Source organism: Phasianus colchicus, chromosome 2 (assembly GCF_987193195.1).
Source record: "Phasianus colchicus chromosome 2, bPhaCol1.hap1.1, whole genome shotgun sequence".
Lineage (NCBI taxonomy): Eukaryota > Metazoa > Chordata > Aves > Galliformes > Phasianidae > Phasianus > Phasianus colchicus.
The window spans coordinates 109,393,363-109,411,564 of record NC_143437.1 but is presented as its reverse complement, the minus strand read 5'-3'; the positions used below and the strand labels follow the sequence as shown (position 1 = coordinate 109,411,564).

General features: G+C 43.5%; 2 protein-coding genes across 7 annotated transcripts in view; one reads left to right on the top strand and one right to left on the bottom strand.

Moving 5' to 3' along the window:
* The window catches only part of RUNX2 (RUNX family transcription factor 2), a 215,256-nt gene that overhangs the window by 166,931 nt on the left and 30,123 nt on the right, over positions 1-18,202 (bottom strand). The window contains exon 1 of one of the 6 annotated variants that reach the window (XM_090136651.1): positions 4,976-5,106. The exons of the other annotated variants lie outside the window; for them this stretch is intronic. The gene's annotated coding sequence lies outside the window, so the exon portion shown is untranslated. Of the gene's footprint in view, positions 1-4,975; positions 5,107-18,202 lie in introns of those variants that run through there. 6 annotated transcript variants of the gene reach the window in all.
* Positions 4,912-18,202, top strand: part of SUPT3H (SPT3 homolog, SAGA and STAGA complex component) — a 271,837-nt gene continuing 258,546 nt past the window's right edge. The window contains exons 1-2 of the mRNA XM_031604944.2: positions 4,912-5,044; positions 17,331-17,434. Of these exons, the coding sequence (XP_031460804.1) occupies positions 17,331-17,434 (104 nt within the window). The 5' untranslated portion in view covers positions 4,912-5,044. The remainder of the gene's footprint in view (positions 5,045-17,330; positions 17,435-18,202) is intronic.

Here is an 18,202-nt window from a genome sequence, read left to right as displayed (position 1 = left end):
TACATTGCAGAGTACGCTTTAATCAGTGCCCTAATAAATAGCACGCCCAATTAATTGGGACAATTGCCAGCAAACCAATTCATTTCCCCACACTTCAGTGCTTGTAAATGATGGATAAATAGCATGCTTGCTGCTGTCTGCAAGCGTATTTGTTGTAATTAACAGGTACGATTTGGTGTTTGCTGGCATACTTTTCCTCAGCAGTTTTCTGCTCAGTTCCCTGTTCCAGTGCAGTCACAAAAAATAAAGGACAGATTTCCTTTTCAGTATTCTCTTAAATCAACATAGTGCCTTTCTATTAAGCAAAAAAATTAAAGCAACTGAAGGGACTTTTTATGTATTGTATTACTGAACAGTTTTGACAATAAAGTTGCTAAATCTATTAGCCTGTTTTGGTTTTAACTTGCATACCAAATACAACTTTGCCATACCACCGAATAAGTTAAAATAAAGGAAAGGATTTTTGCTGCAGCTCTTTAATTTCATCTTTTCTACCGGGGGTTACATGACAGTTTGCTTTAAAGTGGTGTTTCCTTGTGGCAGGCCTACAGAGGAACAACATATTTGAAATGGGTATATGCTATGATTTACTGTATGCACGTGACACTGTCTCTCATTTGGACACCCTTTGCCAGGGAATTACACAAAATTGAACGCAGCAAACTTTTCTAATCCCCGCATTCCTCACAGATTGCTTTTATGGAGACTGAAAAATTATTGAAAGTAAATGAATTTGAAAAGGGAAACGGTACGGGGGAAATCTCAGGAAAGGATCTTAAAAACCAGCATGGCTATGGATCAACTGGGGATAGAAACATTCATGTAATTAAAGAGAATATCATTTGTGGGTTATTGGAAAAGAATTGCCTGTGCTGGCATTGCCTTTGACTTGCTGGCAGGAGGAAAAGAACCACCCTGGACCGCTGCATACGGTTCCTTATTAGTTGTGGCTTCTGCAGAGGCTCCATCTCTTCTTTGGAGCTCGGAGGATTTCTTTCATTACATAATCTGGATACGTTCTTTTTTTAAACAGATTTTTTTTTTTTTTCTCATGTGTGCAAATTCTCTTTGCACCAATGCTTCTACACTGAAGTTATTATGCCAAAGGAATGCAAGCGTCTAAAGTAACAATGGTTCATTTTCCTTTAATGACTTTGTCGACAGGATGGAGACATTTTTGTGGTGTGATGAATTCACTCGGTCTCCCGTCGTGTTTTCTCCACATGCTTTGGAAACTTTTTCTCTTTCCCCAAGATCTGCGGCCATCCACTCCAGCAAGAGCTTCATTACTTTATATTCATTGTATTTAAATGGCACCCCAGTGGCACTGACCTCCTGGGATGATGGATGTAAATTATATGCTATGTAGGGGAAAATAAAATCTTTTTCGGACTTCTTATGTTGTGCAGAGAAATAAAAGTGAAAACAAATGACAGAGAAAATCAGGCCTATTCAAAGCAGAACTTTGTAAGCATTATGGTTTGAGCAGAGTCCAGTCTGTAAAAGTGCTGAGACAGTTTACAGTGACCTTAGGATCTGAAGGGTGACCAGAAAAGGAATATGATTTTGTTTGTGCCCTTTTTTGGTTCTGTGTAATACATAACAAAGCTCGATCAGGTTTTCCTCTCATCTGTGAAGCTCTGTAAGAATTCAGACTTGCTGAGGAGGCAGCCCTGGCACTTTTACCAACTACACAAGCACACAAGTGCTATAAGGGACATTGTGCTCTTCAGTCCTATTTGCCTCTGTCTTTTGCTGCTTCTTTGGTTAGGTTGGACTCGATGACCTTTAAGGTCTTTTCCAACCTGAGCAATTCTATGATTCTATGATTCTGCTCATTGTATTTTGTATTGATTAGAGATTTCACAATACCACAATAATGCCTGCCTTGCTCCGCTGCTCTGCCAGAAGTTATCACCTATACACGCAGCAATGGAGGGAATGTTCTTTCATCAGCCCAACCCATCATTAGCAGTAGCTCAAACCACTTCTGATCCAGGAATCTCTCACTGTGGGCAAAAGCGTTTTGCACAAAAACAAAATTCATCAGTAAAAGTTCTTTCAGTACTTTTTCAGGCACCTCACCAAGTCACATTGGCTCTATTCATGCTCCTGAAAATTATGTAGTTCACACTGGACACGTTAAACCATATTATCACAGTAATTCCCTTATTAAAATTACCCTGCAGAATTGGCATAGTAACTTCTCTATCTTCTATATTTTCACATCAGTCTGTCTTACCAATATACATAAAGATACGCATGGCACACAGCACAGAAAGACCAGCAACATGCTGCACTGCCTGTAATGTAAGGTTTTGGCAAATCACAGAATTTGGCTAAAAACTGCAGCTGTCTCATGAAAGACTGCAGTATCTCTCACAACTCGACAGAATACTTTGATTTTCCTTTTGGCCAGGAAAATGCTTATCAGTAATCCTCCTTTAGCTGGGGTTGTCCAGATGTTTTTTAAAATGCATAATAGGAAGAAAAAGTTCAGGTCATCCTTGTTGCAGTAAGAATTAGAATTTGCTATAAATGCAAGAATCAGCTATCTTAGTTGCTCCGTGTTTTGCTTGCTGCTGTCAGTGCTCAGGCTGATAGCAGCTTTACTATCATAGACATAAGAAACAGAAGGGAGAGCAGCAAACAGCAGAATTGCCTTGTCTTGCTAACCCTGGTGTGGGAGGAGGAGAGGAACGGAGGGACTGTCAGGTGTCTGCATGAAGCAGCAGGGAGGAATGGGAGTGAAGGGTAGCAGAGTTCAAAGGAAAAACATAGAGGAAATGTAGAATGCAGTGGAATGAAGCAAAGGTGAAAAGGCAGAAAATAGGTTGAACTTCAAATAAATTTGGATTCAGATGACTCCAAGAGCATTAAGGTAATTTCAGTGGTTGTCAAAGCTTCCTTCTGCTCTTATTGCTCCAAAAAGACCTTAAAACACTACAGCGCATGTAAAATTATGCAGTCTCTACACGGTGGATTTCTTAGAAGGAATCTTCTCAGAAAGCATACAGCTGTTGAGCAGCGTGCAGCAGGAAGGTGGGTTAAACATGGCCAGGGCCAAGTGTTCCTTTGGCTGCTAGCTCCCTGCAAGCCCTCAAGAAAAGCAAGGTTTCTGCTCATCATGAAGACAGATAGCACTAACAGCCACTCAGCACACCTCTGTTGGTCAAAATTAATCATTCCAGCTAACGGAATAACACAAATGAGTGTGCCTACCTACAGACCTGGCCACTAAAATGAGTGAACTGGATGCACCAAACCCTAGAGCTAGGAAGTACTAAGGGTGGTTGAATGAGAAAAGCGCAGGCCAAAGGGGCAGGTGTCTGCCTTCCATGTCCCCTCAGCCTGCTGAGCTGACACTGCAGGAAGAAAGAAGCACTGCTGCAAAATGGAGACACAGGCCCTGCCTATGTGACATGCTAGAAGGAAGTGAAGCCATCCAGAAGGACCTAAACAAACTCAAAAGGTGGGCCTGTGTGAACCTCATGAGGTTCAGCATAGCAAACTGCAAGGTTTTGCACATGGGTTGAGTAACTCCAGGTACGAATACAGAATGGAAGAAGAATCCCTTGAGAGTAGCCCTGCAGAGAAGGACCTGGGGGTCCTGATGGATGAGACTGAATGTCAGCCAGCAGTGTGCTCTTGCAGCTCAGAAAGCAAATGGTATCCTGGGCTTCATCAGAAAAGGGGTGGCCAGCAGGGACAGGGAGGTGATTGTCCCTCTCTACTCTGCCCTTGTGAGGCAGCACTGTGTCCAGGTCTGGGGGCCCCAATACAAGACAGGGAGCTGTTGGAGAGGGTGCAGAGGAGGCCACAAAGATGATCAGAGGGCTGCAGCACCTCCGCTACAAAGACAGGCTGAGGGAGCTGGGCTTGTTCAGCCTGGAGAAAAGAAGGCTGCGGGGTGACCTCATTGCAGCCTTCAGTACCTGAAGGGAGCCTACAAACAGGAGGGGAGTCAACTCTTGGAAAGGGGAGATAACAGCAGGACAAGGGGAAATGGTTTGAAGTTGAGGGAGGGAAGATTGAGGTTGGATGTCAGGGGGAAGTTCTTTGCTGTGAGAGTGGTGAGGTGCTGGAACAGCTGCCCAGAGAGGCTGTGGATCCCCGTCCATCCCTGGAGGTGTTCAAGGCCAGGTTGGAAGGGGCCCTGGGCAGCCTGGGCTGCTGTGAAATGTGGAGGTTGGTGGCCCTGCCTGTGGTGGGGGGTTGGAGCTTCGTGATCCTTGAGGTCCCTCTGGCCATTCCATGATTTTGTGTGTGGAAGATATTTAACTACCTCAACGCGTTAAGCTACCAGCACGGCTGTAGGATGCATTAAGTTGCAGTAAGCACCTACTGGGATTTACAGAGCAGCGGCGCGTTTGTATTTGCACACAGGTTGGGGACGGGCGGTGCGGCAGCCCCTGCTGTGGCGCGATCAGCCCCCAGGAGCCGTACAACGACAGACAGCGATGAGAGCAGCCCGCTCCCCTCAAGCCCTTCCCGGCCGTTAAGAGCTCAGCCGCCCCAAGGCAGCGCCCGCAGCCTGCAGCCCGCACCTGCCCGCGGCGGGCGGGAAAGCGGCCGAGAGCAGCGGCAGCGGCGGCGGCGGGCAGGAAGCGACGGCGGAGGGAAGCGGCGCAGCGGCGGCCCCGCCTCGGCTCCACCCCTCGCCCTGGGAGGCCGCGGCCGCCGCGCGGCAGACGGAGACGGCAGCGCTCCGCGGCCGCCGTGTGGCGAAACCGGCCCCTCCCCCGCGGGCGGCGCCATTTTCCACCGCCCCCCCGATCGCCTCCTGAGCGTCTCCGCGCCGGAGCCGCCGCTGCGGCCGAGGGGGGAGGCCGCGGCCGCGCGCCCCCCTGGTTTCTCGCTTCGGTTCAGTCAGCGCGTAGAGTGGAAGGGACGAGGTTCAGTTCCCGCCTCTCGCTTTTCCTGTTTCGGACAGCCGCACACGTTGGGGGGGGACCGGGCACCACCAAGCTCCTACCTTCCTTCCTTCCTCCCCGCACACCTCAGCCTCCTCCATCCAACATCCATCCATCCATCCATCCCCGGGGTGAGCCTCTCAGCGAGTCGCCGGCGCGATCGCAGCCCGCCCCGCTGCACAGAGCCAGGGGTCGATCCCGGGGGCCTGGCGGGACGGCGCGGACCGGGCTGCGGGCGGGCGGGCGGGCGGGCGCTGCCTGCGGAGCTTGCTGCCAAGCCGGCCCTCCGCGCGGCTTTCCGCGCTTCAGGCGGTGCCGGGCGGCGCGAGGAGGAAGCGCCGCTCCTCTCGGGCTGCTCCTCTCGGGAGCCCCGCGATGCTCGCACGGCGCGCAGCCGGCGCTGCTGGCGGAGCTCCGCACGGGCTTTTCTCGTGGCCTGCGGTGTTGCTGGGCGCTGGAGCCCGCCCCGCTGCCTTGTGTTGTCTCGGTGCGTTTGGGAGAGGGTTCGGGTTGGGACTTGGAGTTATGTAACCGAGGTCAGCCCGTGGCCTGCGCCGTGCTGGAGGTGCTGCTAGCTGCTGTCTGATGCTGCCCGCTCGTGCGGCTCTGCAGGGGGTGGGCTTTACTTCTGCGTGCACAAACGAGAAGTGGCGTTCGTTTTTTTTTTTTTTTTTTGCTATAAATAGAGCCCGTCCCTGCAGAGTGTTAAATGCTAAAGCCTAGCGATAGCTGCTGTCTGGGACAATGTTCTCTGTGTAGGCTCTCAGTGGTTTTATTCAAGGCCAGGCTGGATGTGGCTCTGGGCAGCCCGGTCTGCTGGTTGGCCACCCTGCACACAGCAGGGATTGGAACTGGATGAGCACTGTGGGCCTTTGCAACCCAGGCCATTCTATGATTACTTACTAACTGTATCTTCATATCTGATCAACTGCTGCTTCCTAGAAGTTATACAAATGAATTCTTTGCAGTCGATGAATGCAAAACAATACCTATGCAAAATATTTATTACTGGCTGTGTGGAGGGGAGGTAAGAACCTGGTGCTGTGGGTGCCAGATGTGCTGTGCTGGATTAGCGGCCTGTTGTGAGACAGCAGATTTCCTGAGAGTGAACCTGTTTCAGGGGCTGCATTTTTGTTGGAGATGTACTTTATCTTTCTTTTCAAGTCTTCTATCTCACTCCCACACCATTCTCTTCCTTGGTACAGGCCTCTCTTTCCTTTTGACTTAAGGCACTGCACCCAGTGCTGTGCGTACTCACTTGGCAGGGTGCAGTGCATCCTCTTTCATCCCTCCTACATATTTTTTTAATTGTTGACCAGATCCACATGGCCTGGAAGGTGATGTCCTTCTTCCTATCAACTTTGATGGATTTTGCACTGGCTTGTACTTGCACATTACTAACGTACAAATCAGATTTTATCTTCTTTTGGTGCATTTTTGTACTTTGTATTGTCACAGTGTAGACGTGAAAGCCGATGCTGCAAGCGGGGTTTTCAAGTGCAACTGTTCATGGCTTTCTGAAAGTCCTACATCTGAGTCTTGTGAATATACAAAGCTTTCCTGAGGTAAAGAAACCTGTAGCTGTGAAGATTCTGGAAAGCAACTTGACATCTAACTGGGACATGTGCAAAGGCAGAAGGACCAACTCCGAGGCTGTGCCTCTGAGAAGTAAATGAGGAATCCCTTTGTGCTTTACTGGCTCTTTACTCACAGGTTTTGAGTATGTGAGTTTGGAAACATTGCCTGAGGTTTAACAGAATTCAGTAGCCCTTAGACTGTTGCAAAGTTCTGAGTGTCACAACCAACTGAGTGTTACAACCAACCTGTCAAGGACTTAATTTTGGATAGCACAGAGTGGAGCTATTTGAGATGTGATTAGTCAGTTTGTAACATCACAATAGACAAGCTATTATTTAGCAAGCTACAAGTGCTTTAAGAATTGCTTACATGCAATAGTGTGAAGTGATACAGAGCATTGTGTTGATGTTGCCATTGTGCTGTGGTGTCCTCGAGCAGTGAGCACAAGTAGGCTGTATATTTCTGGGTCATTATTACAAGAGTGTTTTAAGGCATGAGGCCAAATCTAAGCAAGTGATTATCCTATAGAAACTGATTGAGTTGCTGTTCTTGTTGCAATTGTGTAATATCCAAATATGTAGATATGCAGAGTGTGTAAAGAAAAGGAAACTAGTTAGGCCTGTGTTCTCACGGAGCTGGGCAGCAGTGACTCAATTAGAGCTTGCCAGGAGCTGATCAGAAAACTGCATGTCAAAGGCATTGATTAGAAATGGTATTGATTAGATCTGTCATTCATAGTGCTGCATGTAATCAATATTAATTACAAGTAATATTGTTAAGTGTTCATCTGCAAGCTAATGCAATATATATTTCTATTTGTAAATGATCTTTGGCTTTTCACTACTCCTGTATTTCACATATGTTTAAAGTGTTATGTGTGATTACAATCAGTTTCACTGAATCAGCTGTAAAGTTTCTAGTTCCCACAGCTGCCATTCTGTCATACATAAGTAACAGTAATGGTAAAAAGAGGCCAAGGGCTTGTATGGAAGGGGTGAGTTGAGGCATCTCTGTCTTGGCCTAACTCTGAGGAACATCTCCCAGGTGAATCACAAGAACTATCAATAGAGATAGCCAATGTTAAGCACGTTGTAAGATGATTTGCTTAACAATGAGGAAAAATGTTTTTTTAAAAAAAGTAAAGAATAAAAAAAAAATACATTTCAATGGAAATCTCCCAGAACTCATCTATGATTGTGATATCTCTGCAAGGGACTGGCATCCTCAATGTTCTATCTGTTACATCTAGTTATTAAAACTGTTAGGTCTGGCACTTAGGAGCTGTGTTTAACAATCGGGTTTTAGTTTGTATGAATGGTTGTGTCTGACATTAAAGCCATGCTGTTGTCATTGTAGTTTTCTTTGTACTAGTTGTGCTGGTAAGTAGCAGTGGAAGATAACATTTCCTGCTTAAGAGCACTGAAATTTCTGATGGCAAGCAGTGATCTCAGAAAGGAGATGAACAGTTCAACAGTAAAAAAGAAAGGGGAAAAAAATCTGAGCTGTATATTTGATGCTTCATTGGGGATTTCTGATATACTTGAGGACAGTGGTGATGGCAAAGTATGAAAAGCTGATATGCCAGAGTGTTCAATTAAGGTCAGGTTTGAACTGTACTGGGAATGTTAATAGTTGTTTATGGATTGTTGATAAATGTTCATGATTGTACTCCAGCCAGTGAACAAAAGGCAGCTCAGGGTGATATGGAAAGAGGAGGATCAATGTCATGGGTTAGGAAGGCAACGCCATCTTGAAAGGAGCAGATGGAGGCAGATGAAAGAAATCAAGAGAAATTACACAGAGGAAAGCATAACTAAAAGCTGTTGGTAAGAATACAGTTGATTTTGCTTTGTAGAGGATAGAACAGTGTTAGCAAAACCTTAGAATTGAGATACTCTAGATGGAGCTGAAGGTAGATGTGAGCCTTGATATTGATGGATTTTCTTGTTGGCAGATGAGTAGCAAAGCATGCTGGTAGAATTAGCTTGGGCTCTGTGTATTCATACATGGACAGATTGCTCTTCAAGAAAATCAAAGTGTTGAGTAAGTTACAGGTTGGGGTCTGCTAGAATCCTGTCTGCAGCTTCCAAGGATTCAAAGCCAGTTTCTATCAGAAGGCATACAAGTACACAATATTTGCTTTCCTGCAAGCTATCAGTGCTCACCTTGGGAAGTTTGTGGTCACCACACTTAACATCTATACAACTATTAAAAAATTGTTACAGAATATTCAGAATACAGCCAGAATAATGTATTATGGGGGGGAGACAAAAACAACAAAACTTACTGCTAATGCAATCAAAGTTACAATCAAAGAGCTGAATTCTGGAAGCTGTGGAAACTTTTCTGTTGGTTCCAAGATGCTCAGTCTTTGTGCTGTTTTGTTTAAGTGTCTTTAGAGAGAAAGAAAAAGTCATTGGTGTTGATGTGCAGTGCCATTTACTGCCAGAAGTGGCATGGAGTTCTGCAGAAAGTGCTGCACGTTGTGTTCAGAGGGAGGTGAGCGTATCTGCTGGGATACTTTTCCATGTTTTCTTAGTAAAGAATCACTTGTGAAGAAGGACAGAACTCTGATTAGACTTCAGTTAGAAACTCAGAAGTATCTGTAAGCATCTCCAGATGTGGAGACGTAATTGTGATGTGAGATTTTGCTGTGTATTTCTCAGTCGCAAATAAAATAGTTACATCTGTGTATTAATGTTCTTTCAGTAGTCCAGACCATTCTGTGCTCTGTTTCTGAAGAAGCTTAAATAACTGTCATGTCTGACTAATGGATGGACAAATAATAGCTTAAAATATGAGAACATTCTGAGCCATTTCATGTAAAATACAGTCATCGTTATGCATAACTGGATCAGGAGGTTGTGCTTGAATCTGTAGCTGGTTAGTGACTTTTCTTTCCCTGTTAAGTCATTGAGAGTTGTACTTATTCATGGCTTTCCTCTTTCCAGTAATTGTGTACAAAGATACTTTCTTACCAGGTGTGGGAATGGACATCTAGAATTACTTTCTGTCCAGTTGTATGGAGCACCACAGTTGCAAAAACAACATCAGTAAGATGCATTTTAATCACCAGGGCAAAGCCTGTACCTCCATGTGCTTGAAAATCTGTTTTACTCTGCATCCTTTATGTATGCTGTATTATACTATATATGTTATACATGCTATCATAGAATCATAGAATTGCTCAGGTTGCTGCTGAGCAAGCTCAGGTTGCTTGCTCAAGACCTTAAAGATCATGGAGTCCAACCACAACCCAACCATCCTACCCTAACTCTAACAGCCCTCTGCTAAATCACGGCCCTGAGCACCACATCCAAAAGGTTTGTAAACACATCCAGGGATGTATGTCTGAATTATTATTATGCAGGTATACGTGCTTCTTGTTTAATTTCTAAATCAGAGTGAATGACTGAGTGGACTAAAGGTAAAGGGATAAAAATGGGGATTGGATATGTTCTTTTTATGCTGGTGGGTTTTCCAAGCTTGTTTAATTCTGATAAGGAATGTTATGGTCAAAAATGATTCGTTTTTTTCTGGGTGCTGGAAGTTGGGCTCTGCATTAACAGCTATGAGATGGATCATAGAATCATAGAATGGTTTGATTGGAAGGGACCTTTAAGATCACCCAGTTCCAACCCCCTGCTGTAGGCAGGGACACCTCCCTCTAGTCCAGGTTGCTCACAGCCCCATCCAGCCTGGCCTGGAGTGTTTCCAGGTAGGGGGCATCCACAGCCTCACTGGGCAACCTGTGCCAGTGCATCACCACCCTCACAGTAAAGAATTTCATGCCGCTATCTAATCCAAATATTTCTGTTATTCACTTTCAAGTAAAACTATCATAAGCATCTGGTATATCAGGTAATGAGGGACATGGCTTAGTGAAAACTATTGGTGATGGGTGGATGGTTGCACTAGATGATCTTGTAGGTCTTTTCCAACCTTGGTGTTTCTGTGATTTCTGTAATGAAAGGAAGCAGCAATTGCAGGTGAAATGTGTTCTCCTTTGGGTGAATAGTGCAAGCATTCTGCTTGGTGATGCTTAAGGTAAGTCTAGGTCATTTGTGTGTTGTGCTCATTGGGGACCTTTAGCTCTAGAATGTTCCTGGTTCCAGCCTGCTCGAGCAGTTCAGGAGAACTGAAGAACTTCAAAGTTTTTCTTTGTTCAGTTATTCCATGCTAATAGTGATCAGTGCAACAGTGTATGTACAATGTACATGGTTGTCTTTTAAATTTTGCTCCTACATTTAGAAAGCCAGCCTTGCACGTGTTCAACGGAGTTTACAATTGCTTTTTTTCTTTATAAGGAAGTGCACCAAGAAAAATCTGATTTCCTGTAGTTAATTCAGATCGTACATCTCCAGTCCTAGAAGACTCTATCTTATATACTTTTGCATGCTGGTGAGCCTGTGCCTGCAGTAAGATACTTTGTGGTAACAAAATATTAACTAGTTGCCCAAGGAGGCTGTGGATGCCCCATCCCTGCAGGCATTCAAGGCCAGGCTGGATGTGGCTCTGGGCAGCCTGGGCTGCTGGTTGGCGACCTGCACACAGCAGGGGGTTGGAACTGGAGGAGCACTGTGGGCCTTTGCAACCCAGGCCATTCTATGATTCTGTGATTTTATGATTCTGTGATTAAGGTAATTACTCTGAAGTAGGGGATGTGAAAACAAAGCCATTACTTTTAATTTTGAGTTAACAAAATTAGTCATCTTGGCATTTAGTTCCTGTTCTTTTTTTTTTTTTTTTTTTTTTTGGTTGTTTTTTTGTTTGTTTGTTTGTTTCTATAGATGAAAATATCATTCTTTGCATTTTTGCATGACTTCAGGTTATATGCAAAATATAAAGAACAAGAAAAGAGAACTGGTACAGTGCCTATACTGCTTGTGTACTTCATGAATTAAGTCATTGTAAATTCTACAGTAATGCATTTAATGGAAGAATTTGTCTCGGATCTCTGTGTTTTTCACTAGTTCTGTGCTTCACACTGCAGCAGAGACATCAGAACATCTACGAGGCTCTATCAGTTACTTCTGGGAGTTGATTTTGCAAACACTTTAGAGATGCTGAGAACAAATGTGGCCACCGACTGACTGATATCAGTTGTACTCAGAGCTCTGCTAAGCCATTCTGATTCACATTTCCCTCCTCTAAGAAACACTTCTGTTTTAAACTGACCCAGCTGACATGCTCAGTTGTTTTTGTAGAGTGAAAAGTGCAGGACTAGAAACGTTTGCTCTCCCTGCTTGCACTTGGTGAGTTACTGAGCTGTATTGGTGGGCGGCTGAGAGTGGATGTGCCCTTAGATCCTTATGTGGCCCGTGGTGCTTGATGCAAGTATCTGAGGAGTCTTTGAAAACAGAAGATGGAAGTATTTGCAGTGTTGATTTTTAGTAAGAAAATATATTATTATTATTATTATTATTATTATTATTATTATTATTATTATTATTATTAAGACTGCTTCTGTTTGCTCCAAATACAATTGAGAAATAAGTAGTTTGGAAATGTGATAACTGGCAGCTATGGGCTCGATGTGCAGCCTGTGCATTGCATTCAAATTTCAGGAGCACTGTACTTCAGTTCTTCCCTTCAGTTCTTGAACTTCAGTTTCTACACACCTCTCAACTGGATCTTGAATAAATACATCATATATGGGTTGTACATCTGGCTTATTGACTGGACTGTAGTGGTGAGCTTGTATTGCCTGGGAGCTTCAGAATGGACGTGGATAAAAGAGACGGCTGTGAAGCGAAAGTCTGCTCTTGTACTTTCCCTCAGTGAGAGAGTTGGGCCTATGTTTGTCAAGAAACAACTTAGAATTAGCTTTCCACAGCCAAGAACTCCTGTCTTCTGCTGTTTTGTATAGAACAAATACTGTTTTCTATTGTGACTGTTCTATGTTTTATTTTGGGGACAGGGAGGTGATTGTCCCCTTCTACTCTGCCCTTGGGTGGCCTCATCTGCAGTACTGCATCCAGGTCTGGGCGCCCCAATACAAGAAAGACAGAGAGCTGTTGGAGAGGGTGCAGAGGAGGCCACAAAGATGATCAGAGGGCTGCAGCACCTCCACTACAAAGACAGGCTGAGGGAGCTGGGCTTGTTCAGCATGGAGAAAAGAAGGCTGCAGGGTGTGCTCATTGCAGCCTTTCAGTACCTACAGGGAGCCTACAAACAGGAGGGGAGTCAGCTCTTGGAAAGGGGAGATGACAGCAGGACAAGGGGAAATGGTTTGAAGTTGAGGGAGGGAAGACTGATGTTGGATATCAGGGGGAAGTTGTTTGCTGTGAGAGTGGTGAGGTGCTGGAACAGCTGCCAGAGAGGCTGTGGATGCCCCGTCCATCCCTGGAGGTGTTCAAGGCCAGGTTGGATGGGGCCCTGGGCAGCCTGGGCTGCTGTGAAATGTGGAGGTTGGTGGCCCTGCCTGTGGTGGGGGGTTGGAGCTTCATGATCCTTGAGGTCCCTTCCAACCCAAGGCATTCTGTGATTATAGGTAGAAGATATTAAGTCACAGTAGATGTTTTTAAATCATCTCTATTCATATTAAGAACTATATATGTTGTTATTATTGCACACATGATTGCAAGATTCTCTTTATGAGAAAAGAATTTGTGAAAGCTGAAAGGGTGTATCTGGATAGGACCTCCTAATTGCTACTTGCAGCCAGCGCTCATCAGAAGCTATCTTCTCTTTGCTAGAGTTCATGATTAAAATATAGCATGTTGAAATAATCTGTGACCTAATCTGAACATCTGAATTCGTTTTATAGAATATGGCAAACAGCTGCATTTCGGTTTGGAGCTAAAACAAATACAGTATATTGACCCACTGAAGATTACAGTAGGCTTTTCAGTTCCGTGTTAGCAGTACTTATTGAAGAAAATTGATTTGAGAGTGCTTCTGCTTTTGAATTATTTTCTTTTTCTTTTTCTTTTCTTTTTTTTTTTATGTCCGGAAGAAAGGAAATAGAACATACGGATGATGGGACTTTGATGTGTAAAGAAGTTAATTATCTAAACCATCAAACAAAACGTGGGCTGTGGAAATAATTATTGTGAAGGGTCTGACAAAGCCTGACAAGCTGTTGGTTTTTTATGTCAAGAAAATGCTGTACACCTGCTTGATTTGAAAGTTAAATCGTTTGGTTGCAGTGGGAAGAGCAGAGTTTTTGGTGAAGCAGTAGCTGATAAGCTTTCAGCTCCTTAACCGATACTTGCACAGATGTACAGCCCTGAGGTTTTTGAATGAAGCTGTTCTCATCCATTTGGAGGACAGGAACCTTAAGAAGTATTTAATCTAAAATAGGATAGTCACAAATCACAGCTGTTCTACTGACCCAGCAATGGCAGAACTGTCCCATGATGTGGGGGAGGTAACAATGCCTCCTAAATGATCAGACTGTACACCGTGGATAAAGCAAAACGTTTCTCTTAGGTGTTCAAAGAAAACAGCCATGTGCTTTAAATGATCCTGTTAGTTTAAAAAATAATAATTCAAGCTTAAATAAAAATCTTGTTATATCTTGCTCAATTTTTTAAAGTTTAAGGCACATACATGGTATATTTCAAGGTGTTTTTTCTTTTTCTACATTTTGAAAATGTTAACTGAGTTGTTCACCTAGTTCATAGAATCACAGAATCACAGAATGGCCTGGGTTGCAAAGGCCCACAGTGCTCATCCAGTTCCAACCCCCTGCTACATGCAGGGTCTCCAACCAGCAGCCCAGGCTGCCCAGAGCCACATCCAGCCTGGCCTTGAATGCCTGCAGGGATGGGGCATCCACAGCCTCCTTGGGCTGATCTACACCTAATCTACACATTTGCAAACAGTATCCCATTACGCAAACAATAAGATCAAAAATATATATCATTCTCATGCAATTAGTCCTTCTGGTCTTTACCAATGAGCTCTCGTGTTGGGGAAGGTAAGTCTTAGATATTCAATATGCAAGCACTGGAACAGGTTGCCCAAGGAGCAACTTGAGGCCATTTGGATGGCCCATCCCTGGAGGCATCCAAGGCCAGGCTGGATGTGGCTCTGGGCAGCCTGGGCTGCTGGTTGGTGACCTGCACACAGCAGGGGGTTGGAACTAGATTGTGGGCCTTTGCAACCCAGGCCATTCTGTGATTCTGTGATCCAAAGAAATTAATGGGTGCATTGGGGGTTGCAGTGATTGGGAATGCAGATGAGATCCTCTGTAAAATGGGTGCTTTATGGAAGACTGTCAGGCAGAATAGTTTTGCTGTCTAATATTCCTGAGTAAGAGTTTCCATGGTTTTCAGTAATGCTTGAAGATAATGTGTAGCCCTATAGGATTTGGGAACTCTTGGTGGTGGGTGGGTGGCTGAACTGGATGATCTTGGAGGTCTTCTCCAAGCTTGGGGATTCTGTGATCATCTGTATTAACTTACTGAGCAGTACTGATAGTGTGGTGTGGAATATAATATATAGCTACTAAATGAATACAGTTTCTCTCACTCAAATAAGAAACTGTAAAATACAGATAAACTTCTGCTTCTCTACATGGGTATCACTGCAGCTTCCTCTTCAGTCCCTTATGTATGAGTATACAGCTTTTCTAGAAACCCTCTGTCGGCTTCCTTCACGTGATAGATGCACTTAAAAGCTTTTATTTTTTTATGTCACTAATTTGATTGTTTAGTTTCTGTGACTCTTTGGTGACTGCTGATTATGGCCGGATCCTGCCAACATTTAAGCCTGGTGTGTAAGTACCCGTGATTAAAATCAGGCTTCAGTGGGAGTAAACATGTGATTAAAGTTACACATGTGCATAAGTGCTTGCAGGATGGGGACCTAAATTAGAATCTGCTTGAAGATAGAAGTCTGTTCAAATCTACTTGAAAGCAGTCATAAAAAATGTGAGCCTATCTCTAACTGCATGATGCTGTCCCTCCATAAGCTGTTGTATCACGACTGTCCCAAAATGCTTATTTTGTTGTTACTTTCTGAAAGTGTCTTATGCATTTTCAGTGTTACATCGTTCTTCACTCCAAGCCTTTTATTTGTGATGGGTTTCAGTGTTTTACAGTGCAGTGGCATTTAATATAGTAACTTACTTCCAGGTTATAATTTCAGAAAATAAATGTATCTTTTTACACTTCAAAGTTAAGATCTCTTTAGAAGTCTTACAGCAGAGCAAGTTAACGTCTGCTTTTCATCATCAATACTAGTGCTAATACTAATACTGAGCAGTATGAGTGAGCTGATGTTAGTGGGCAGCAGCTGGATAGAAGAGGGAAAATGCCATGGAAATGTGCTCTGTTTATCTGAAGGCTCGCATGATGGGTGCAGTTCTGTGTTTATAAATAATATTGAAGTGGAAAAATGAAACTCCCTATTCTATGTTTGTAGAATTTTCCATAAATAAACTTGGATTTCTTAGACTTTGAGTAATTTAAGATTTTTTTAATGAAATTACTTACAGGCATTTGACTTGCATTTTATTAAGAAGGAAAATGTACATCTGTTAGATTTACTTCATAGAATAAGAGTAGAACTGGGTTTGATTTGGTCTTTTTATTTTTTTATAAGAAATTTGTATAGCAAAGCTATAAAACTTTTTGTATAAAGACAGGGCCTTCAGTCAGCTAGCTTTTATCATGATGTGCATTTCTCTCTGAAACTGGAGTAGGACTGGAAAATAGGACAGAGGTGGAATGGCTGACAGAAGTGAGGTTCAGTTTGGAGGAGAGAGCACATAACTCTACAGCTATCCTCCTGCTACCCTCTTTCCTCTCATCACAAGTGGGATATAGGGTATGAGGAAATCACGGAACCATAGAATGGCTGGGTTGCAAAGGCCCACAGTGCTTATCCAGCTCCAACCCCCTGCTGTGTGCAGGTCGCCAACCAGCAGCCCAGGCTGCCCAGAGCCACATCCAGCCTGGCCTTGAATGCCTGCAGGGATGGGGCATCCAAATGGCCTCAATTTGCACCAAGGAATTTTAGATTGGGTATCTGAAAGAATTTCTTCATGCTGATGGTGGTTAAGCAGCAGAACAGGTTGCCCAGGGAGGTGGTACATTATCCAGCCTTGATGGTATTAAGGACACGTGGCTGCAGGGCTGAACGATGTGCGTGGGCTCTTGAAGTCTTCTCCAACCTAAGTGATTTCCTGATTCTAGTATGTGTTTCAAAAAGGAATTTATGATCCCAGTGCTCATTAAGTTTTATCTGTCTGTTTCTAATACTGTTTCACTGTTGTGTTGGTCTCAGTGGAGGCAAGCAGGGACTGATTTATCAGTACTTGCAATACCATGGCAATGGAAGAGTATGTTTTAAGTAGCAAGACATCAGTGTGTATAAATATAATATATTCCAGAATAACAATAATTTATTGTACTGTTTTTTCTTTGGTGCTTTTAGGGCACTTCTGAATGAGTTCCTGAGAAGATAAGTTGAAAAATAGCACCTTTCCAATGCTTACAGTAATTACAGTAAATATCTCTCTCCTGTGGGCTCAGATGGGATTCTTTTTGCATACAGAGCCTTATGCTCATGTCCATCCTGCATAGCTTTTCTTCCCTCTTGAATATCTGGTGTGCAATGTACACAGCAGCCTTTAGGGTGAAAATATTCTACAGTTACTACAAATTTCTCTTACATGTTCAATTAGTAAAATGGGCTTTTTCACTTGGCTTTCTGGATAGTTTTCTTTGAGTGTTGACTGAAAGGAGTTATGAAGTTCTGTATGCAGAGGCAGACTTGAAATTTCTACAACATGTAGAATTGTGTGAGGGATGCAGTTGTTACCATTCTTTCATATGTTCTCTAAAATAAAATGTATCTGTAATTACTGTTATTTCTTTGTTTACTCAGATGAGCAGCACTGTGGCTAGCCCGATGTCAACAGCTGCTTCTTCAAGCAGTGGAAGAGGGATGGGAAAATCAACAAGTTTTACACCTGAGTTGCAAAGTATGATGTAAGTAACCAGCCATACTACTGGTAATGTCTGCTGCTTGGGTATTTCTTCTAGCTAGCTGCCTAGAATGTGTGTTTAAGGTGATGGGGATGAGGGGAAAGAAGAACAAGTATTAGTGCTGGAACTTGGTGATGGTTCTGGATTATTTTTGAATGGATGCTACTTTTGATTTTGAGAACATTCAAAGGTAAATAAAAATCACATCCTCTGTTGAATGGAGAGAAAAATTCTGCTGACTAAATTAATGTATTATTAGTGTTACTCTAAGAAGTCATTAGAGACCTCTCTTGCTCAGACCTTCTTCAAAGAAAGCTGGTTCCTATTGTCATATATGCTTATTTAAATAGATGTTTTGTATTAACATCCTTCATTGCTAATACAGAAAACTAGACTGACATCAATGTATTTTGCATGGAATTAAGACATGAAGCAATTGTAAAGAATTGGGTTTTGGCTGATACAAAGTAAAGTTGTGACAAACATTACAAACATAAGTTATTTGTTGTTGTATATCGAGTGGACTCCTGGGAACCTACATAATCAGACTTCCAAGCTGTGATACTGCGTGGTTCTATAGTTCACTTCTAAAACTATGCTGGTGGATGATCTCTGGACAGGTGGGCTGTGTAGGTCCCAGACGTACTTCCATAATCAGAAGGATTCATGCTGTGGAAACCTTTATCCTGGCTGGTAACCTGTTATGCTGGGCTGCCTGCAAAACTTCATTTGGTGGAGAGCAACATATTTGTCAAGAATGCAACCTCCCTT